The 24,085-nt window shown below is 42.6% G+C and overlaps 1 protein-coding gene across 1 annotated transcript; it reads right to left on the bottom strand.

Moving 5' to 3' along the window:
- Positions 1–3,186: 3,186 nt before the first annotated feature.
- Positions 3,187–22,663, bottom strand: NUAK2 (NUAK family kinase 2). The gene is made up of 7 exons (XM_073587203.1): positions 22,183–22,663; positions 14,613–14,733; positions 11,616–11,767; positions 11,460–11,525; positions 8,544–8,663; positions 5,855–5,987; positions 3,187–5,674 (listed from the first exon to the last, which is right to left on the bottom strand). Exons 1-7 carry the CDS (start codon positions 22,330–22,332, stop codon positions 4,710–4,712), a joined length of 1,707 nt encoding a protein of 568 aa, XP_073443304.1. The 5' UTR covers positions 22,333–22,663; the 3' UTR covers positions 3,187–4,709.
- Positions 22,664–24,085: the final 1,422 nt, after the last annotated feature.

Genomic DNA, 24,085 nt, shown 5'->3' on the forward strand with positions numbered 1-24,085 from the left:
GGCGGCTGCGCCGGAAATGACGTCACGCGCAGGGCGGCACTTCCGCCCGCGGCCCAGGCCGAAGCCGCGGGCTAAATTTAGAAACGGTCCGCCCGACCGCCCGCCTCCCCATGCCCGGCTGGTGAACAAAGAAAAAAATAGATGTCTGGGGAAAAGTCCCAGATATATCCCTCGGTGCGGGAAAGGATACGCGGAGGCGATACTCAACGCGTGCTCGCCCGTTGTTGGTTTGGGGAGATCAGACCCTTTCTATAGGATCCGTCGCCCCTGTCTCATCTTCATGGTAAACTAGAAAAAAATAGTCTGGAGATATCCAGACTGCTTGTGCCTCCTTAAGACACTAAGCAAAAAACTGGTCTCCACCCGCTGGGTGTATGCGGAGGAGGAGCTAACTTGTTTTTTGTATGCCTAGTGTCAGCCTCCAGACGGCAGTAGCATACACCCACAGTCTCTGTGTCCCCCAATGAGACGAAGGAGAAAAATATTTTACGGATGGCGAGTGCCATTTTTCTGGATTATACAGACTTTTCATACTCTCATTTACAAGTGACTGTGCATTTTGGTGCGGTCGCTGCACCATCAAAAAGACACATGCGGCGGCATCCGCATTCATCAGCTCGGCCTGCGTACCTAATGCTAAAGATAGGGTACGCAGGCCACATGCCAACAGAGGCGGGACTGAACGGAGGAGGCGCAGCAGGGGGCAGAGCTTCACTGAGGAAGCCTGCAGCCCTCCGCACCTCGGCCATACGCTAGTGTGAAACTAGCCTTATAGACTGGATCAATCTGCCCCAACTTGATGCTTTAGAGAGTCTCAAACTGTAACCCTATTTACAGACCCCTTACTAATTTTACTATATATTGTTTAATATGATTAATAATGGCTCCCTCCCGCAGCGGTGATCAACTTCCCCAACTTCATCCTCTGCTCCTGGACTACCTGGGATCCTTTTTAAAAAGGATCGATATCTTCCACCTGGAATAAAGGCCTCACCCAACCTTCTGCTGAGGACCATTTCACCCCCCCCACACACACACACACACAGAATCAGATCGGTAAGCCTAGAAAACTTCCCTGAGGAATGACTGGGAAAAAAAAAAAAAAAAAAAATCACAGACTTCAGCCTTCACATGCTTCAAAAGGGTAGTTTCACACGTCCAGATATTTCCGGTACCGGAAAAACCCGTACTGGAGATATCCGTGTGGCATCAGTATCACCCAGATGGCCACAGGGGAAGTCTCTCTGCTCTGCCGGCAACAGCGCGAGCAGGGAAGAATGAATGAAAAATCGACATGGGGTCCCCCTTATATTTTTAATCAACCTGGCAAAATTAACAGGAGCAGGCTGCTATTCTCAAGCTGGAAAGGGGCCATGAATCTGGCCCCCCCCCAGCCTAAAAACAGCAGCCCGCAGCTGCCCAGAAAAGGCGCATCTAGTGTGTGGGTGGGCGTATATTGTCCTGTGGGTGGCCTCTATGTTGGAGAAACAGGACAGAGACTGAGAGCAAGGATGAGGTCTCATCGTCATACAATTACAGACAAAAAACCCCCATTTACCTGTGGCTAAACATTTCTGTCATCCAGGACACAACATAGGCAATATGAAAGTTGTCATTTTAAAAGGCAATTTTAAATCACAGACACATCAGAGAGTGTGGGAGCACAAATTCATGTCAATCTTTGATTCTATTCACACAGGACTCAATTTGTCAGAAGGTTTTATGACCCATTACCGTATCCGAGCTATCTCCTCCAAGTAGCCCTTTGATCTCACAGAACTTTTCACACTACCTATCTAATCTTACCTAATTAAGGATTCTCTCTTCAAGCTCATTGTTTATTGAAATGTTGTGCTTTAAACTCTATATACAGTATATAAGGTTTCTTCAAATATTCTGTCATATCAGTCTGATGAAGGGACGTAAGCAGTCCCGAAAGCTTGCTTTGTAACAACATTCACTATTATTTGTTAGCCATTAAAAGGTACCATACCCACAAGATTCCTATTTTGTTTCTCTCACTGAGAGCACTTTATATATTTTTTTACTATGCCCAGGCATTGCCAGGCTCATTAGCTAGTTATTTCAATAAAATGGCCCCGGAACCAGCACATGCGCATACTGAGATCTCCAGCTCCACTTTATTGAAGACACTGTGTAAATGTATCAGTAAAAATGCCCACCCATCGGGAGTAGAATGGGTTGAATAGCTAGTATATATGTATACACGGCCCAAGTCAGTAGTGGGTGTATGGAATAAGTTCATGGGGAGAGTATGTCCCATACCTGGCAGGTAATGGCTATGTGTTATAGCCAGGAGCTGCCATTAAAAGCCACAGGTATTGGAGAGCTCCACACACTACTGTTAACCTGCTAAATGCAGCTGTCAAACTGACAGCAGCACTAACAGCACGCCAGCATAGAGGTGCTTCATTGTGTGTCCATTGGTGCTCCCGTCACCTGATCACGGGGCGCTGATGAGTTGCTATGAACCCGATCAGTAAACACAAATAAAACATGTCAAAATTGCAAATTTTTTGGTTGCTGCAATATCGCAAAAAATGCTGCAAGAACTGATCAAGATATCATATCTTTCCCAAAGGGATATACATAATACCGTACCGCCTACAAAAAAATAATCCCTGACACAGTTATATCGACTAAAAGATAAAGTATTACAGGTCTTTGAAAAAGATGAAATTGAAAAAATGTTTTATTCAAACTTCTGATTTTTTTCACCACAAAAAAAAAAAAAAAAGACTGGACAATTTGGTATCACTGTGATCATACTGATGAGAATCATATTGCCAGGTCATTTACACCAATGTACACCATAAAAACAGTTCCCCAAAACACTGTCAGATTTGTGTTTTCCGCAATTTCATCTCACTTGGAATTTTTTTCATCTATTTCCAGTATACCAAGTGGTTAAACAAATGGTGGCATTCAAAAGTACAACTTGTCTCGCAAAAAAAGCCCAAATACATCTATATGGACAGAAAAATAAAAGTGTTATGGGTTGTTGGAAGAAGCGAAGAAATCAAAACGAAAAAGAAATTGTCGAGAAGTTTGTTTGAAAGACCCAAGTGCCGACTGAAACACCTCAAACCATTCTTTTATTTACCTGAACATTGTTTTCAATTCTTCTTTTACCAATGAGAAAAAAAAAAAAAACACAACTCACAATAAGTTTTAACATTTGTTTTAATTTTGGTTTAAAGTTGCTGAAAATATCTGGACCAAAATATAGAACAGAAAAAAAAAGATTACAAGACAATGACGCTTCTGAAATGCCCTCTCCTCATGTCTTGCACTCGTCCATGACCAATTTTTTTTTTTTTTCAGCTCAAGACCTTTTTCAAATCACATCCAGAAGACAGCTTTTCCCATACAGCTTTTCCCACACTGCTTTTTATTGATTTGAGGATCGAAATGTAGCTCAAGATGGAATTGAAACATTCCATAGAAAAGATATTATAACCCTTAAATTGCACTCCAATCGTTCATTTTTTCCACCTAAAAACAAGTGGGAGAAAGTTCCGTCTAAAAGTGATGTAAAAGGGGCTCATGAACCATCATACCGCTCAGTTATCAAAAAGGGCCTGCCTGCTAGGCAATTTCCACATTGCTACTGAGAAATACATTGCTCGCCAGGCAATGGATACACCTGACAATTAAAAAATATTTTATTTTTGTTGCCAGAATTAAGACTTCGATAAAGAAAAAAAATAATAATACATGACAATGCATAAAATAATGGTGTCACTGCCTGCACATTATTAAACAAAATTGGCAAGAAAAAAAAAAAAAAAAAAAATATCAGAAAGCAAATAATACAAAAATAAATATAACAACGTTAAGTTAAAAAATTTGAAGGGAAAAATTTTCGGGTTGAGTAGTTTTACTTCTGGCATGTTTGTAGTTTTCTCACTAATTATATTGTAGTCTAAAGTCTATTTTGCTCTATAAAATACCTAAAACACTATACATACCAAGTCTAAAGGTCATTTCTGGTGTGCACAGTTTTATATGTGACTATATATGTATATATAACACCAGAATTTGCTCCGCACTACTGGCAAACTGGGCAAATAAAACTACCCAAACTAGTGCACTAAATGTGGTGTATTTTCCAACCTTTTTCAAGTTTTTAGTGCCATCATGGTTATTTTTTTATTGAAATTCTCAACCTGTGTATGATTTTATTATCCATTTGATCTGTATTTGGATGTAGACTGGGGAAAATTGCAGTGTTTTCAAGTAGAAAGAAGTTTAAACCAGAGTATATAAGAAGTCAATTCAAGTCTCGGTCATCCACTACGGATTAATAACCGTTTTGTGGTACACAGCAGAATAAGGACATATAAGGTGTGCGCCTTATATGCAAGCAATTACTGTATGTTGCTTTTAATCTAAGCGCACAATAAGGCAGCAGCTTGTAAAAGGATTAACCTGAATTATGCAGCACACCACGTGCCCTACCAGTGCAAACATTAGAGTATGCCACCATTGTTGCCGCATATACTTAGAACTTAAAAAAAAAAAAAAAAAAAAAAAAGTATTGCACACTCTTATTCTACAATAACCAATATTGTCATCACATTCTTAGATCAACTGATGTAAGCCAACACCGAGAGTCTCATAAGACCGCTGAGACTGCTATCCTTTTCCCTCAGAAGGCTCCTAATAAGTAGACACCGTACATAAGCTCAGCTGAGCTCTCGACCAATGAGCACCGCAGTCCTGTAAACCTGCATTGCTTCTTCTTCTGCAACTCCTAAGGAAAGACAGCTCTCGGCTACTCGGGCCCGATAGCAGCCCATATCCCAGAGCCTGGGACCATCCTTTTCATTGTCCTCATTGTGGCTTAATTTCAGAAGGTCTTCTGCAGAGACACTAGCCCTCATAGATCTATTTTTGCCCCTGTGACGGTCTCTGTACCGAGTGGGAAAGTCCAATAATTCAAAAGATTCGGTGGAAAGAATGCTTTCTTGGCTAACCATAGACAGTTCTTTGTCATAAGCCAGTGTGCCTATAGGCAACTTTTCATTCCCTAAAGCACAGTCTACAGCATTGAAAGACAACTCTGGAGCTGCTCCAGCAGAAGAGAACTTTCCATTGCGCTTGAGAATTCCTTTTCTAACCACATTAGTAGCTGGCTCTTGTAGTCCATTTACATCCTTATTCAAACCTTCCATACATGTTGGCTCAATAAACACAGGAGATGGGGGTGCATCACTCTCTCCCATCATTGAGCCTTCATTGTGTTCAGGAGAAGAGTAGTAGCCAGACTCTCTCTGCTGAGGCTTCTTTAAAATACCTTTTTTAGGAGCAGGTGGAACAGCAGGGGGCTTTTCCTGGGAGTCCTGAGGTGCTATTCCCTGACTCATATTTTCTCGCTTGGATCGTTTCAGTGAACGTTGGCGGGTAACTGTTGCTCCTGGAAGATGCTGGCGTAAAAACGAGCGCATCTTAGAGCCATTATCCCACAAAGGACGTGAAGATTTGCGAAGCCATCCACCAACGATTGAAAATGGAGAGTCTTTGGTTGATTCTATTTCACTAAGCGGTTGTTGATATCCCCAGTTCACCCACCAGTGAGAGGCAACATCAGCAAGAGTGGCCCTCCTTTCAGGATTAACCATTAGAAGCCATCGAATAAGTCCGCACGCATCTGCAAGCAGAAATACAGGTTATTAGTGGAAACAGGATGGTGTAAACAGCAGAGAAACACCTGAAAAGTAAATATAACATTATTTGCTGATCACACCAACCAGCTTAGGAACCCATTGTATATATACAAACAATCTAAGTCTGAATGGGATTACTCCAAGTAACAGCAGACATTGCTTACCAGAGGGGTGGCTTGGTTCTTTATAAGCGCCACAGCTGATCTGAGTCACTAGCTTCTTGTAATCCTGCCCATCAAAGGGCATGCAACCATGGACCAGAATGTAGAGCAGAACTCCTAGGGACCAGCTATCAACCTGAAAAATAGGACAAATTGCAATCATGAATGAGTGTTGCACCGCTGATATCACAATTGGGGCAAAGAGTTCATCAGTAGGACCCCACTGATGCCACATTTTCCTGGATTAGTAAAAAAAATTCTACAATTAAAGATTTTTTTTTTGTTAAAACATCATATGAATGCAACATGCAAGAGTAGAGAATACAAATGAGCGAATCAATTCAGAAGTCAAATTTGTTACAAATTTCCGGCTTAGATTTTTGGTGTTTCTAAACACCTTCCCTCCCCGTTTACTATTCTTTGCAGTCTGGAGAGACCTGAAAGCATAATAAAACAACTTTTGATTTGGACTGAATTGTATTTAGGCCAATTGAATCAACCCGAAACAAATGTAGGGAAATTTGTTCATCACTGGTAGAGAACCTTCGAGAGGAATTATATCACTAATTATATCTGGTCCGTCTTCTGCTTCCACATTACTTTACAGTTCTGCTGGATGGAATGAGTTTTATTAATCTATTTTTGAAAATCAAATCTGATCCAAAGGTGCTTAAAACAATAAAAAAAAAAGTTCAACTCTATACAAGTTTAAGGGGAGGTCTATACAGGAAATATCCAACGATGAACTTGGCTCTGCAAAACAGTGATAATATCCATACACAACTGTGCGGACATTTCTGGCACAGATGTATCACAAAGAGTTTAATATGCAGTGAAAATCTGTAGCATAGTTTGACATGCTACAATGTCAAATGATATTCCATAAAGTCTCATCCACAATGCTGGTACAGGGTGGAAACCACTGCATGTATTTGATTGGTATGGACGTGCCCTAATGTGCCATTACATGTATGCTGGTTGGTGAGAAACCCTTCCCAAATAGCATTATATTTATGACTTATATCGGAAAAGGGTTGAAAGATTCCCAGACATATGGCAAGTACTGCTATTTAAAAGGATTTTCTAAGGGTACCGTTACACCTAGCGACTCAGCAGCGATCCCGACCAGCGATATGACTTTGTCAGGATCGCTGGTGAATCGCTGGGTGGTCGCTAGTGAGCTGCCACTCAGGCAGATATCACCAGCGACATCGCAGGGGACGGGGATCGCTACTTACCTGTTAGACGAGGCGATCCTGCGTCCTCCCGCCCGGCTCCACGCGTCGTCACAGCAGGAAGCGCCGCAGGAAGTGGTCGACGAGGAATGGTCCAGCAGCTTCTCGCGCGATCAGCGATAACCAGCGGGGGAGCCGGTCGGAGGTAAGTATCACATGCAGCGATATCGCTAGTAATATCGCTGTAACGTCACAAAATCGGTGACTTTACAGCGATATCGCAGTGTGTAACGGGGGCTTAACACTCAAGTGCAAATCACCCTAATGAAGTAACCATTCAGCAGCAGATATTGTGTTAACATTTTATTCTGTGCCTTTTCCTGAATTTCTACTCTAAGAAAACGAGCTTTCACCCATTCAAAATAATTCAATCATGTCACGTCCCTTTAACAATGGCTCACTATAGCTGGACTGGAGATCTGCTCCATATTTGTTTTGTAGTTGCTCACAGATACTGTGCCTTAAGCCCCCGTTACACATAGCGATATCGCTAGCAATATCACTGTAAAGTCACCGATTTTGTGAAGTAGCAGCGATATTGCTAGCGATATCGCTATGTCTGATACTTACCTCTGACCGGCTCCCCCACTGCTCATCGCTGGTCGCGCGAGAAGGTCCTGAATAATTTCTCGTGGGGCGCTTCCTGTGGCGCCGACGAGCGACGCGTGGACGCGGGCGGGAGGACGTCAGGATTGCCGCGTCTGACAGGTAAGTAGCGACCCCCGACCCCAGTGATGTCGCTGGTGAGATCTGCCTGTGTGGCAGCTCACTAGCGACCACTTAGCGATGCACCAGCGATCCATATCGTTGTCGGGATCGCTGGTGCATCGCTAAGTGTAACGGTACCCTTAGTTTGTAACTTTGGATACCCATACACAATAGATAGCTGTTGATGAATGATGGTGCAGCCAGCAGTTGTTTCTCTCCCAAATGCTCCACATACAGGAGCGTTTTTGTGCTCTCTACGAGCAAGGCACTGCCAGACTCCTCTAGTTTATATCATTGAGAAGAAAAATATTGGAAGCCCAAAGTCAGACATGCTGGATCCTCACCTCCTGCCAATATCATCTATTGGGAAAGAAGAAGGAGGCGTATTCGGCAGTTAGTCTATTGTGTATGGGGACTTAGTACTAAAAGGTTTATTTTCCAAAGAAACTGAACATGAGCATATGTGATCGGAAAATTAAATTTTTCAGCACTGAACAGAGATTGTTATTAATGTCTCTAATTCTCCATCACAAAATACAGATGACAGCCGACTTTACAAATGACCACCTCCTTTTTCCGGACTAGATTCAATATGACAGATCTTCAGTTCCACCATGTGTGATGATGCACATTGTCATCATTTTGGAGAATGCCCCCATCCTAGTAGACCAATTCAAAATTAAATTTTGGGTGGTTTTCTTAGAGGTTTCATTGTATTTTCACAAGAAAAACACTGAATGTATTCTCACCTCCGGTCCTTTATATGGCCTGCCGTTGACAATTTCTGGAGAGGCATACAGTGGGCTACCACAATAGGTCTGAAGAAAGCTGTCCGACTGGTAAACGTTGGAAAGGCCAAAATCTGCAATCTAAAATGAAACAATGTATTGATTATTATTGTTTACTATATTCAGCTTTATAAAAGACCTCTTGCTTACTGTGATGTGATTTTTTTTGTATCATGTTTGACTAAAACTTTGACTTTTACTCTATTTGGTGGTTTACTCCAGTTTTTGTTTATATTCAGCTGAAGCATAAACTTATGGCTTTAAATGCATGAGAAAGAAAAGGTTAACTACGCGGCTGGGCAGGCTCAGACAAGGAAGAGGTGATCATTCACAGCGCTCAGGATCCTGTATGTAAATGAATGAGGAACATTCTTCCTTGCTCCCCTCCCTCCTGTGTTTGCATAGATATACTGGACTATTGCCAGCATGGAACATTCAAACCGCTTGCCTGCTGGAGGATAAAGTCCACAAACGGCAGACCAGTGTTCAAAAGATGCTGAATATTGGCTAAAGGACAAGGCCATCTCTCAACCCATAACCGTATGCAGAAAAAAAAACCAAAACAAGTGTTGAGAAATACTGGATTACTCATTAAACTATTTTTTTTGAGGTTTGTATCAAGCAAACCTAATATTGCTAGATTCAATCCAAAGTCCTGCTCAAATATGAACACACTTTTTTCAATATAAATACTACAAGCTATTGGTCAATACACCCGGTAGTATTAAAGTTGTGGGCTGGGGACCTGTAAACTCTGCGCTGCATGATACAAATGACCTTGGTGTACTATCATAGTTCACCATGTCGGAGAGATAAAGGCTACAGGGGACTTCCCAGCTTAAAGCAGATTGCATGTTTTACAGCAGAGCCAGCAATGATTTGATCCTCATTATTCCCAACAAGATAAGTAATTATTTCAGTAATACAGTGGGTGCTTTAAACCAATAAAAAGTCACTACTGGAGCAATCAAGAGACCATCAGTAGCTCAGTTTTGTCCATATGCAAGCAGTACCTCAGGTCACTGAGAAAGCAAGACATGCACTGTGGAAGTGCTGGAGAAATTTGTAAGAAATATTAGCTGGTCTTTTAACACTTTATATTAAGTTTTATGTCCTTTAAGGAAAAATTTTTTTTTCATTTGTACTTAAAAAGAAGCTGCCCAGTCAAAAAAAAAAAAAAAAACTTTGCCCTGGCGGCGGGTTTTGAAACTAAGTTAACTCCTTCATACCTACAGGCACCCACCTAGATGCAGGTTGCTTCATGGTCTGCACAGACAGGATGTAGTGATGCCATCTCTTGACCAGTCGCCAGTCTGGAACAACGGTGACATCACCCCTTCCTGTCTCTGCGCAGACCACAGGCTAAACTTTTAATAATGACTGACATGTTAGAGCAGCAGGTCAGAAGTTTTGAACAGTGAGGTTCTGGGTCCTGAAATACTTTAAGGGCCTGATTCATCACAGCTTTTACACTAGTATTCTGGCATGAAAACATTTTTGCAAAGTATCCTAATTTTAGAGCAACTAGCAACCATGTTCTCCACCATTTTCGTGCTGCTGCAACAAACTAGCTGGGGCGGGACAACGACCACTCAACGTTCGCTACGCCATAAATCTAACTCCAGCAGGGACTGGAGTAGAGTTTGTTGTGAGGCTCACACGAAGGTGTACGCTGCTCATTCAACTCTCCTGATTCAAGACGACGCATACATGAATCAGAAGAATCTAACTTCAGCACATCTTCACATCAAGAACGATGTGAACTTGATGAATTGGGGCCTATGAGTTCATATACGTGTAAGCTTGATGTTTATGGATGATCCGAGCACTTCCACACCCATTGTTTCAGTGATTGATGGGGGTGTCAAGTTGTGGACCCCTGCAGTAAAAACTCATAACAGTTTGCTAATAATGCCAAAAATTTACGAGAATAGTTACTCCAAGCACTAGTGGCTAGAATAGAATTTTAGCACTTGGTAGCGAACAGCCTCCTTTTCTGCTCCTGAAATAGCACCATTGCAGACCTCTTTCTATGCTGGATACAGAAATCGGTCATAACAGGACTTCCCATGGCTCACTGCCTTGTTGAACGTGCAGGTGCACGGACTTTAGGGGAAGGCCACACAGTGTGGCCAAATCACAGCAATTGTGAAGCCGACAACTGACTGCTGCAGTTTAGTGATGGCTTAACAAGCCATCACTTGATTTTGTATGAAAACCGTTGATCCCTCATCTGCGAGTTTTTGTGGGTTAAACAGACACCCTTACATAATCATGCAACTGCAGTGACAGTACTGTCTGGCCTAACCTTTACTGACGCTGTGTAGCAATTACCAACCAGCCACAGGTGCCACTATATCTGCAGCCCCGAATTCAAGGCATCATAGATGACCCAACAGTTAGACCACCACTGGTCAAACGTTGATGGCATAGCTGCTCTACTGTTTAAAAATGATATTAATTCTAAGGTTTGCAAATGTCAGAGGTATCTAAAAGGTTCTTAGAAGTGGACATATCTAGACAACGTAGTGACCATGGGTGAGCAGACATTTTCTAAGGCTAGACATCATCGCAATAGTTAGCTTCTCCCCAGCCTGAATTTTCTACTTGTAAGACACAAACTTGAAATAAATTCCATAGTAAATGGAGAGTAGATGGTAATTCAGGCATGCTTGACCTTCACAAGTCCAATAATACCACCACCTATTCTGCTGTGAAACTATAGAAAGAAATAAGTCAACAATTCAACTGTTTACTCAAAATGTGAGTGGCATGTAGGCTCAGCGGATAGCACTGCAGGCTTGCAATACTGGGAGAACCAGTGAGTTTCGATAACCACTACCTGCATGGTTACGGAGGTGCTCTAGGGAGACTCACCTTCACATTTTTATTTTCATCCAGGAGAATGTTTTCTAGCTTGAGGTCCCGATGCACAATGTCATTCTGAAAGAAACATACAGATTAGCATACTTGTGACTAGAAAAACAAGCAACAACACAACATTTTTATGTTTGACCTAAGACTCATACATACCGCATGACAGTACTGGACAGCAGATACAATCTGCCTGAAGAATCGCCTCGCCTCTTGTTCACCAAGTCGCTGCCGTTCACTGATATAATCATATAGGTCACCTTGGCTTGCATATTCCATTACAATGACTATTTTACTGCTGTTCTCAAACACTAAAGATAAGAATGATGAATGTTATTAAAGGTCTATGAACTTAGACAAGATATAAAAACTGCAGCTACTAATACAGAACACTCAAATCAAAAACTTAAAATTAAAAAAAAAAACAAACAAAAACAAAACAAAAAAACTTTATGCAAACACCAGTTACCCCCATTATCTGAAAGCTTAGACTGACCCATCGGGAAAAAGGTGAATTCCCTGGTGGACCCGCCTATATGAGCAGCACATGTCACCATGAACTTAATTCACTATTTGCAGACAAAGGCAGTAACTCATCATTAATCTTCCCAGTTTATTATTCTATTAATGTGTGAATAAGAGTAATGAAGTAGTTTCATGTACAGTAGCTGAGAAGTGGGATTGCAGAGTTAATGTTACTATTGGGCCTCTGGCATTCAAACCTGACACTGTTAAACTACCCAACTGTCCGTTAATGGGCATCTGTCAATGACAATTATGGATTGGTTTGCACTAATCATCTTATTGGTATTAATTCTAGGATGTGAGGATAAATTCTCCAAACCTTAATGTACTATTAAACTAGTTGTGATTTACATCTAGTAAGGCATGGTATATAAGAGCACTCAGACCCCACCAAATATACTACGAGGCTGAAGTAAACACAACTCCGCAGACAGAAAAGGAGGGTGGAGCAGATACACGTGAGCGTCTATGAAGAACCAAACGTTCAGGGTGTGATTCCTCCTGATTTCCCAATAACAAGTTTGGAGAAAGCACAGACAGAGGTGGATCTAATTGCCCTGGGTGTGTGGTCACATGTAACGATTTGTAATGCAGATTAAGTGACATAATGTGATAATCACAGACATCTAAAACACACACAGAATAACATTTACAGTATGGCTTAAAAGTAGATCGGAGATCTCTAGTGAAAAGCCCACTCCACCTAATATATATATCCAGCATGTTTCAATATCAAAAACATCCACCCTTACAATAATACAAGACGATACGTTAGCCATCTACCTTTAGCTAGCCATTCTGCAGCAAGTGATAAGTGTCACCTTTCAGGTATCTAAAGACTAATACTTACCTTTCATGTCATCTTCTGATCTGCGTTTAGCTTCAGGATATGTACAGTAAGCCAATTTTAAACTATGTGATAAAAGCATATGGCTCTGACCTGAGTGCAATCATCAAAGGCAAGGTCACACTTGTAGCTAACGAAACTCCCTAACAAACTGAAAAACAGGCCTCATTCAGATGTCCATTTTTCATGTACGCTTTCTATTCGTGGTTTTCACAAATCAAAAAAAAAGTACCCATTATAGTCTACGGAGCTGTTCACATATCGGTTTTTCTGCAGATTATGTATCCACAAAAAAAAAAAAAAAAATCACCCAAACACGGATCACAATTACCAATACAAATCTAGTGATTTTCAAGAATAAAGACAGAATTATAAATATTGTAAAAAAGGATAGGAGCTTTGTAATTTATATATACGTGAAAATCACTGATGAAGCACAGATGGTAATAACTGAAATACTGAAGAAACTTGGAAGAGAAAACACTGATTGCACTTTTTTTGCGCACATGATGAATCGCTGATGCCTGAATGAGCCCTGATCTAGCATTACAGGAAGACAAAAGCAGGAAAATCAAATCACTGGAGTTTACCCCAGAAAACTGTCAGCGGAAGGCAGGCTGCCACTGAGGTCTGAAGCTCAAAATACTTCTGCTTACAAGTGATGTGACCCCGACTAGAGATGCAAATACCCGAACGCATGTAGAGGAAACATTACAAAACTACTACAAACCTTAAAGTCTGCACCTTAGAACTACCGTAATTATGGAAAAAGTATGTATGCTTCAGATTTCCAAACACGATCTGCAATGTAAGTCAGTGCCTCCTGCATACAGTATAAGGATCTATGGGCTCCTTACAATACATGAGAGCTGTCAGGAGGAACTGACAGCAGGTCCTTTGGCAGTAAAGTGGCAGCCTCCTGCGTACTTGTGCCAGGTGGCTGGCCTGCTTTATGTCTTTACAGCAGTGTTATCTCCCTGCACTGATAAGCAGCTGTCCGGGGCTATTTCTACCCTGTGCACTTTCGCTCTGAACACGGCACAGCAACCGAAACCTCATGATTGGTTTCACTGTGCTGGAGTTCATTTATTTCATAGTGATGATACTTCTCTTATCAAAAGAAACAGATCTGTGTCAAAAAGTTCATTGAGATCCACCAGATAAAACAGAAGAATATTACAGCACAGTGGGAAATAAAACAAACATACCAAGCTGAGAGGTGTTGTGTTAAGCCCCATTATTGATGCACAAAACCCAAAATTCACAAATGTTAAATAAATGATTTTCACTTTCTAGACTGTGAATACGAAAAGTCCCATTTACTTGCTAAGAGTCCCTGTGAGTAAGCTCTGCGCTGTTTGCCTGCAGGTCATCAGTCTGTCTCGTACAGTCATCTGCAGTCTTTACTTTCCTTCCCAAGACAGCCATCCTTCTTAGTAAATGCTGGGAGATGACTCAGTGCACCTGTACAGGCCTGCCCGTACCCCGCAGCTAGCCCGCCTGTGCCAGCATGCCACTCTGCAGGATGCAATGTGTGTAGGTGGGGATGTTTTTTGGTAATTTTATATAAATATGAAGCATACGAAAGCGCCTTACTCATACTATTATGTATGTGTTACCTTATGTGCTCCATTAGTGTTAATTACACAGTCTCTTTATTGTGAAGCCGCGGGGCTTACAGACCGTCATTATCCCAACTACAATCGGTGTGCTCACGTGGCAGCCTGTATACAGCCGGCAGATTTATGGATGGGGACTCCGAACGCACGCCTAGTTCTTCTTACCTTCATATATAGAAATGATATGAGGGTGGCACAGAGAACTCATAATCTCAGTCTCCCTTCGAATGTGTAGCATATCCTGTTCATCTTTTATGCGGTCCTTCCGGATTGACTTAATAGCCACCTGGTAACACAATGAGAATGAAAAGAATTAAAAACCATATTATACCGAAGAACACCGCTTAGAGCAGATTATTCACAAGGCTACTGATTGTCAAGTTATCCTTTGCCTGCATAGCACCAATTTATTTGTGTATATACAGTGTTGACCCCAGTGAATTCACAAAGTTCCCTAGTTCATATACTCACAGGCACATGAAAGCCGATTTAAAGGTCGGTTATTGGGATGTAATCACAATTATAAAACGACTTAATGAACTTCTAAGTGGGTCTCTTGAGTTCTGTTGAGATATCCTTAGCCTTAGAAGTTGTGGATGGCCACCATTTTCAAGACATGGAGCCCATATAAAAGACTAGGAAGCTATGCTTTCCAGTAGGAGGATCTGTCTACAGAAGAAGCTGGAGAATGTGGGACCTACCTCTTCATTTCTAATAATGTCCTAACAGGGCATAGGACAAAAAGTTGTCCTGTTGGCGCATCCGATTAGGTTTTTGAAGGAAACAAGAATAACTAACCCCAAGGATGAGGAGAAGATACATTCTTTATGCAAATATTGTCCTAATTGCAATAAAATGTATTTTACAGATATATCTGAATGTTCTATTTTCAAAAATGAGTGATCCCAGAATAGTTATTTCCTTTGAGTGATTCTAATAAAGAGCATAGAGCTCTGTTCACATCTTTATTCCATTGTTCTGCTGAATAAAAGGAGCTGAAACACAAAACTTAATGGCGGTGCTAGATCAGTCTCATAAGGAATTCCAACAGCGGCTTACAGACCCCAACGACTATAATGGGGCCAGCCTCTCTAGTTTCTGTCATGGCGTCAGACAGAGCCAAACAACCTTAGACGCACACGTCTTGGTCTGTCTTGGTGCAATATATTACGTCCAACAGAAAACATTTTAGGAGCAGTGAAGGTTTAGTTAACTGAATGCCCAGAAAGAAAACTTAAAGTAGCACTCGAGCAATGTATTTATTTTTTTGCTCTTTGTTTCCATCATCAGCCTGGTACAACAGAACCTGATCATCACAGTTCTCCATAGTATGGGTCATGCCACTGAAAGACGAGACTGTGGCGGGCAGCCAAAAAAGGAGCTTTACCCTTTTTAGCACAAAAGATAATGTTTATTGAGAGCCGCGAAGCATAAAACTCTTAATTAAACAGCACACAAACAGAGGGCAGTGTATATGTGTATTAGCTTGTAATGTACACCCTGCATCTGTTACGTAGGAAGCAGAGATTCTTCAGAAACCAAACCGAGTCATTTTAATATTTTATGTGCGAGGACAAGAAGCAGAATATTACCGGTGTCAGGAACAGCGCATTCACTTCCGGAGAGATGCTCTGCAGCGCAAATCTTTAAAATAAAGTTTCCTCCTTCCCCTGGAATTCTTAGGCTGGGAGGGGGCATACCTCATATATAAAGAAAAACAGAACAAAGGAAACCAAAGAAACTCCAAAGCAATTGTAGGAGCAGGAATGCGGAAGTAACGCAGCGCACAGACGGACAGACAGACAAGGACAGAGGATGTGTGTCACATATGGGGGTGGGAGGCGATTCTGACCCCAATGTCCCTTTTCCCAAGGCAACTTATCACAGGGCGATTGGAGCGTGTAAGGGCTGTGACAACATTTGGTGAAGACATGCTTTTTTTGTTGTTTCAGGTGGGCATTCTCTGGGTGCGCAGCAGTGGAAAATGTGTTGCATCACTCGTAGGATTCAATTACAGGCTTTGTGTATATTGAGGCTTGATCCTTAATCTATTCAAGCATCATGTGAACAAGCTGGGCTGCCTCTGGGCAAGGAGGTCTCGTAACGTACCCTCAAAACTGCCCAATAAGCAGATGGAGACAGATCACCTGTGCTGAAGAGCAGCCATCTGATGGCAGAGGCTGAATTAATGACCAGCATGGCCAACATACCAATGACAAGACTTAGAGGTGTGAGGGACATTGATGGTTACCTATGCTTTTAGCTTGAGAGATAATGAAAGGATCATTTATTGGCTGCACACTAAGCAAAAAGCCCATATAGAAGTACACACAATAGTGCTCAGAAACTGAATGGTAATGTAAGGTATATAGATGACACGACATTCAGTTATACAGTATGACCTCTATACAGTAACTGTAAACCATGTAATTAAAGATAAACAGGTAATAGAAGCATGACCAGCCAATCATGGCTCTATTATATATAGTTCATGCAAACACATATTATTCTTTAGCTTTCCTGGTTTCTGGACTTTTCCATACGTGGAGATGTTAGAATATACATTGGTGAACTGACAGCTGTTAAATCGGAAAATTCTCTATATAATGAGAATACCTTGTCAGTGGGTGCTAGCTGCATAATGGATTAATCGAAACTCAAAATTGACAGAACATAATTATAACGGCTTCTCGTACTTATTAACTTGATATCACGTATGGTGGTCACACTGAGCGACAGTCATCAGTCTGAGGCCGCAACCGTGTGGGATTGTTTTATTATGGTCATCCACAAACACAGGATCCATACACAGATCCCCATTTCCAACCTACAGATAAATACCGTACATATTAGGGCTTGGGGACATGATATTCTATGGGGCTGTGCACATGTCCGATTTTTTTCTCGGATCGAGTGGTAATCAGAAAAATATCCGAGGCATGTCCGATTTTGATCTGAGTTTTGGCATTAAGAGAAAAAAAAAAAATCTGTCTTTATGCAGCAGTTATTGAATGTAAATGACCATTACAGTTTCCCATGTCAATAACTTACAATATGTTCATAAAAGAAGGATTGTCATATGGTGGCCCTGTATGGAATTCAATTTTTTGTGCACCTATAGACTTAAATGGGCCAGTCTAATCTTACATAAGGAAGAAACTAGTGAATTCAGGTTTTTTTCTAAGGCTGTGTACCCACGTTGCGGATTGTATGCATTTTTTGCAGCGCTTTTTGCCGCGAAAAAGCATACAGAACGCACCCCATGCATTCCTATGGCATTCCACACCTGCTGTGCTAATGCTGTGGTTTTTTTTCCCCCGAGAAGGAATCGCATAGCGGAATAAAATGCAGCAGGCTCATTATTTTTGCGGAATCGCAGCGATTCCGCACATATAGAAATGCATGAGATCCGCTTACTTTCCGCATGTGGCTATGTCCACCATGCGCAAAGTCAGCGGCTCATGTGCGGATGGTACCCACGGTCTGGAGGAAAGGAGACTGTCCTCCAGGCTCTGGGTACCATATCCATGTAAAAAAAGAATAAAAATCGGGTTATACTCACCTTCCGGCGTCCCGCGCAGCCTTACCGATGCTCCCGCTAACTCCCATTCCCAGTAATGCCTGGCGACAAGGACCTGTGATGATGTAGCTGTCTCGCGAGACCGTACGTCATCAAAGGGCTTAGTCACAAGTCATCGCTGAGAACGGGAGCATCACTGAGGCCTGGGGACACTGCGCAGGACGCCGGAAGGTAAGTTTATCATGATTTTTTTTTTTTTTTTTTATTATTTTTAACATTCTGCATAGGCAGCCTCAATAGTAAAAAGTTGGTCACAATTGTCAAACACTATGTTTGACAAGTGTGACCAACCTGTCAATCACATTCCAAGTGATGCTTCAAATCGCTTGGAATGCGCTTTAATTCCGCACGCCAAAAATTGCGTGAAAAACGCTTGTGGAATTCGCATGCATTTTTCCCACGGCGGGAGTTGCGGAAATGCTGCGCAGCAACTCTGCAAAGTGAGTACATAGCCTTATAGATGGGGCTCGCGAAAAAAAAAAAAAAAAAAAAAAAATTAAAATCACTCATTTGCTCTGCCCTATGGAATAACATTGGTCTGAGTGCTGTCTGCATTTTCACAGGCAGCACTTGTAACAAAAACATGGTGTAAACTTGGCATCAGGGGTCCTCTACAGAAGCATTCTTATTGATTGATGGATATTAAAGGGGCGTTTCAGAATATAATAATCACTTATGACTAAAACAGGGAGTTCACAAGTCCAAAACACGTAATAACTCATGTCTTATAGACTGCTTTCCTAAGCTTTTTATGCAATATACACCAATGAGTTTTTTAATTTATATTGTTTTTTTTAACAATTTTGGAATAAACATTGATTTTATCTATTCACAGGTGATGGATCCCCTACCACCATGGTTTAAATCTATGGTACATGTGCACCACCCTGCTGTCAGTGTCGTACTATATTGGATAGCACGGTGTATTCCTGACCAGCTGCTCCATTCAACTCTTCTTTGCCAAGGTTTAATTAGGGAAAAATGGGGGATACAAAGACCCATTCTGACAATATGTGGGGGTAGAATTCTGTATTCTGGAAAACCACTTATCTTAGTAGTCATGGTGTTGTAAAAAGAAGACCTTAAAAAAGGAAACAAAAGATTTTTCTTCATATGTGTGCCAAACGAGTTATAATTGTGCCCGCTAAGAAATGCAATGTGAAACCTCATTGAAGTCAATGGAGCAAAACTGTGAAAACAGAAGTCGCTTATGGACAGGTATGGCACATTTTTTATTTTAAGGAAGAAAGCAGGCATGTTTTTCTAATCTTTGACAACACCTTAAAAATTAGTCAAGTGAAACAAGTAGTAGATACTGCAAGTACCAACAACTAAATAAAACACACAACCAACAAGAGCAAAAATACACCTCAACCCGTTTATAATTTATGGGAGATTTGTCTCCATCTAAAAACTGTTAAGCTTATGAGGAATAAAACAAATCTTGGAATTTCCAGAGTGGCACCTGTTGTCACTGACAAAAAAAAAAAAAAAAACATCCTAAATTTGTGAGCTCATCCACCACTGAAAAGTCAACAGTAGTGAGAGAGAAATAACCCCAAAGAAAAACAGGAATCACGAAACTCGACGGCTATTTTTAACCAGTCGTCTGCACCCACGCTCTGCACAGCTCACTTGCTTTGAGTTGGCCAGTTCCCAGAAGTGCAATGTGTCATTGTGTTGATGGAATGGACACAACTGCATGGGGGAATTTCATGAGAACGATCAGGAGACAGATAGGGGGCAGATGACAAAGGAGGTTCTGTATACAAAGGATATCCTTAAACATGATGAGATCACCCCTTATACTTAGTAGGAGGACATCCAATCAGGAGAAGAGTTATCCACAAAAGGTAGCCATCAGCACAGTATTATAACCACTATGCTAGCCCCCTGTTCTGGCATCAGGGCTATATAGCCACCTGTGCGCATATATAACACGGTGATAGTGAGAAGGGGTTAAGAGCAGAGAGCGTGTGACTGTAGGCCAGGACACAGCCTGGAATTTGCTCCATAAAAGAGACTGAGCCTTTATCCACAGATTACCGGCTACTGCAAATGTTTGCAAGCCAATCGGCTATTGTGCGTAACCGTGCAACAACAAAGAGTGTGCGAAGAGGAATGCCATCCCCGAATCCACCATCACCAGAGCGGTTACACACACAGCCATCAGTGCCATGGCACCCCACAACATCTATTCTGCCATAAGGTCTCTGTATTGGGAGAGTCCTGACCACGCTATTCAGTTCCGCAACGCACAGGAACACATTCAGATCACCATTTCAATCTCAACCTGCTTTTCCTGTGCTTTCCCCATGGAAGGCCATAATAGAGTTCTGTTCCCATGTTTACTAATAAGTATAAAAAGCAATAAACAATTATGGAGAAGGTAGAAATGCCCACTCTATACAAGAATGTTGTGCCAAGAGTACCTGGCAGAGCGGTATATACAGGGGTCACGTAGGACACCGCCAGTGAATTACTGTAACCCCAGCTATTCATTAGTTCTAATCATAAGGAAGTAAGATCTCAAAAATGCTCATGTACTAAGTGGCTATGTCTGCCAACAAGTCCCAAGGGCAAGACGCATGGCAATGCCAAGTAGGGCTGTAAAGTCTGAGGAAAACAAACAAAACGAGAGAGAGACCTACAAACAACCGTCTGCAAAAGCAAAGGCTGCTAGTCTGGGCAGGAAGCAAATATTGGGGTATCACGCGAACAATCCACTGAAATACCATTACCAGAATCCAACGCTGAGCGGGCAGGATGGCAGAAGGCGCTCGCCAGCTCTAAGGCTATTATATGACTGTCTGCAGCTCCTTACAGACCACCGATAGCGGCTGAGCAATATGGGGAGGACTTAGATCCTTATTTTATGCCATGTAGTAATACTTTATGTAAACTCCTTGCAGTTCCACATAATACATGCGACCCTGATCAGACTGGATCTCCAAGTTCAGGCCACAGGGACATGTCTGTAGATGGACCCGTGTAAACAGATCTTTTCAGGGTCTCTTCACACAGTGCATTTTTGCAGCATTTTTTCCCCCCATGTGAAAAACACGGCATTGGAAAGAATTTTTTTAATGCATTCAATTAAATGGGTAAAAAAAAAAAAACGCACAAAACTAAGGGTATGTGCCCATGATCAGTAAAAGCTGCGTACTTGTGCAACATCCAGCTGTTACAGCGGAGTGGATGGGATTTCTAGAAATCCCATGCCCACAGACGCCCGAGGATCACCTGCGGAGACTGACACGCGGTGCGTCTTTCCAGACCACAGCATGTCAATTTCTCCTGCGGACACGCGAGTCTTCGCAAGATAAAGCTCACCCATAGAATGTATTGGACGCGGTGAGACCGTACAGGGATCACATGAGGGTCCACCTGCGTTCAATAGACGGCAGCGGACATGAGCTACATCCAAAGCGCTGCTAGTTCCAGATCGTGGGCACATACCTTTAAAGAATGACATGCTGCAGTTTTTAAAAACTATAACGCAGTTCAAAAATGTAAAAAAAACCCCAAAAAACACAAAAAAAAAAACAGCATGATTGAGATGTTAGATAGCGCATTTATTGAGCGGCTACTCATGCTGCACAGGGACAGGCCCCTCGCCTACGACACGCACGTTTTGGACACGGTTTTATCCAGAACAGGAATGGAATTAATGTCATAACGGATCCATTGTATCACTGATGCAAACAGAAGCAGAGGGGCTCTATTGATCAGTTCGGGGGTCTTCTGGCTTCCATTTTTGTTTTAGATTGAAAGAAGTTTCGTATGATGCCATTTTCCCCCCTATTCTAAAAATGGGCCCTCAGGGTGTCTGCACTTAGGAACATACAGATCCATTTATCTGTTCATTAAGCAGAAAAGACAAGTGGAAAATCAAACCGCAGGTGTGAACACTGCCTTGTGCTCAGCAGTATAAGAAGTCTCTGCATTATTTTATACAAATAGTAAAAAAAACCATACAATGTGCACAACCTATGTTCTATACACTGAGGCCCCTGTGATGAGCAGAGAAGCCCCCGGGCACAGCAGTGAGGGGCCACACACCCTGCATGGGCTGCACACAGCACTGGCAGCTGCTATTCCCCAGTATATGTCAGGGCAGCCCAGATCATATGAGTGCACGGGGCTCGGTCTCACCTCCTTCCCCTGCTTGTCCCGGGCTCTCTTCACCGTTCCGTACGTGCCTTTCCCCAGAGTCTCCAGGAACTCATAGCGATGCTTCAGGTTGTGCTTATGAAGATGCCTCTTGACGGCCTGGCGGCGCAGCCCGGCTTCCCTCAGCTCCATCCCGGCGCGGAGACTGCAGTGTACCAGGACGTTACTGCACCGGCTCCGTACAGCAGAATACGGTATAACAGCACGCGGTGACACCGGGCGACACAGCACACCTCCTGCCTCCACACACGACTAACTAGGTAATGCACAGCACTCTGCCGGCTCTCGCCTCCTCCGCGCCCATCCGATGCTGATTGGCTGGGCTGGTCACCTACTGCTTGGCGGCCCGCCTCCTCCAACACGTGATTGGTTGTTCTCCCAGATGTAGTACACCTTTTACGGGAAAAGCAGCAGGTGAGCGCAGAGGAAGCCGGGCAGACGGCCGTGTGCGGTGCACAGTGTGCAGCATACGCCAACATGGCGGCGACAGGAGCTCAGGGCCAGCTTCATTATATACCGCAGTTACTGGTGTCTTGTGCTGCTAGGTGAGCAACGCAGCCACAGCTGGCAACCCCTGGGCATTAATGCTAAATAGCACATGCCATGTGACCCTACTGTGCGCCCCTCAAACTGCAGTACACGAGGACCACACTGAAGAACATAAGCTAAAGGGGTCTTTACTAGAGTTGAGCGAAACGGGTCGGCCAAATTCAGAATCCGCCAACTTTTGCTAAAGTCGGGTTTCGCCGATCGAAACCCGACCATAGCGTGAGGTCGGCCATGAGGTCGCCGACTTGAGCGCCAAAGTCGCGTTTCTCACAATCCTTCCAGCGCCTTTTCTCAGCCAATCATGAAGGACGCACACTGTGGGCAACGCGATTATGTCGGCAGCGGCCCCCACCATGTTAGAGAAGGGCATTGTAGTGATTGGCTGGCTTTGTGTGGCATCACAGTGGGTATAAAAGGCCGTGACCGCCGACCACATCTTACTTCTGCCGATCTTAGAATAGGGAGAGGTTCCTGCTGCTGATTCTGAATAGGGAGAGCATTAGGCAGGGAAGAAGAAAAGAAAAAATTGCTTCTGCTGATAGCGCTTTTCACTTTTTTGTTGTGTGCAGCAGCGCTGGTGGTGATTAGGCTGCCTTGTAAGGCTACCTGATAGCTGCATTGCTGTGTGCACACTGCTGTTCAAACTGCTTTTTTCAATGCACTCCAACTTTTATTATTTTGTTCTGCTCAGTTACAGAGCGTTCATTTTTTCACACACCGTATAGCGGTGTACGCTCCTCAAAAACTTCCGTGTACCGGCTGATATCACGGACAAATACAAGCTACTGTATCTGTGTGTGACTCTGGAAAAACAAACAAAGGAGATTTTCCATTTTTCCAGACCTACACCTTTTTCCAGACCTACACCGTTTAGAGCTGTCCGTTTTTCAAACAGTGAAGCTATCTGTGTGTGACTCTTGAAAAACAAACAGGAGATTTTCCATTTTTCCAGACCTACACCTTTTTCCAGACCTACACCATATAGAGCTGTCCGCTTTTCAAGCAGTGAAGCTATCTGTGTGTGACTCTGGAAAAACAAACAGAGGAGATTTTCCATTTTTCCAGACCTACACCCAGGGCCGGACTGGGACTAAAATTCAGCCCTGGCATTTGAAGTTACACAGGCCCACTAGTCACATGGTGACTATATAATATCTTTGTACACTTGTAGTTTACAAGAAGTGAGAGGAGATTAACACGACTATATAACATGTAGTCACAGCTGTGCCCAGTATTTCAGCTCAGTCCTATTTATTGCTTTTAGGTACAGTACTCCTCCCAAATCTCTGTCCCCTTTTGTATGCATGATTACAGAATTCCTGGCAGAACTGCTCTC

The sequence above is a fragment of the Dendrobates tinctorius genome, unplaced genomic scaffold (assembly GCF_039654945.1).
Source record: "Dendrobates tinctorius isolate UK_male_01 unplaced genomic scaffold, ASM3965494v1 ptg000098l, whole genome shotgun sequence".
Lineage (NCBI taxonomy): Eukaryota > Metazoa > Chordata > Amphibia > Anura > Dendrobatidae > Dendrobates > Dendrobates tinctorius.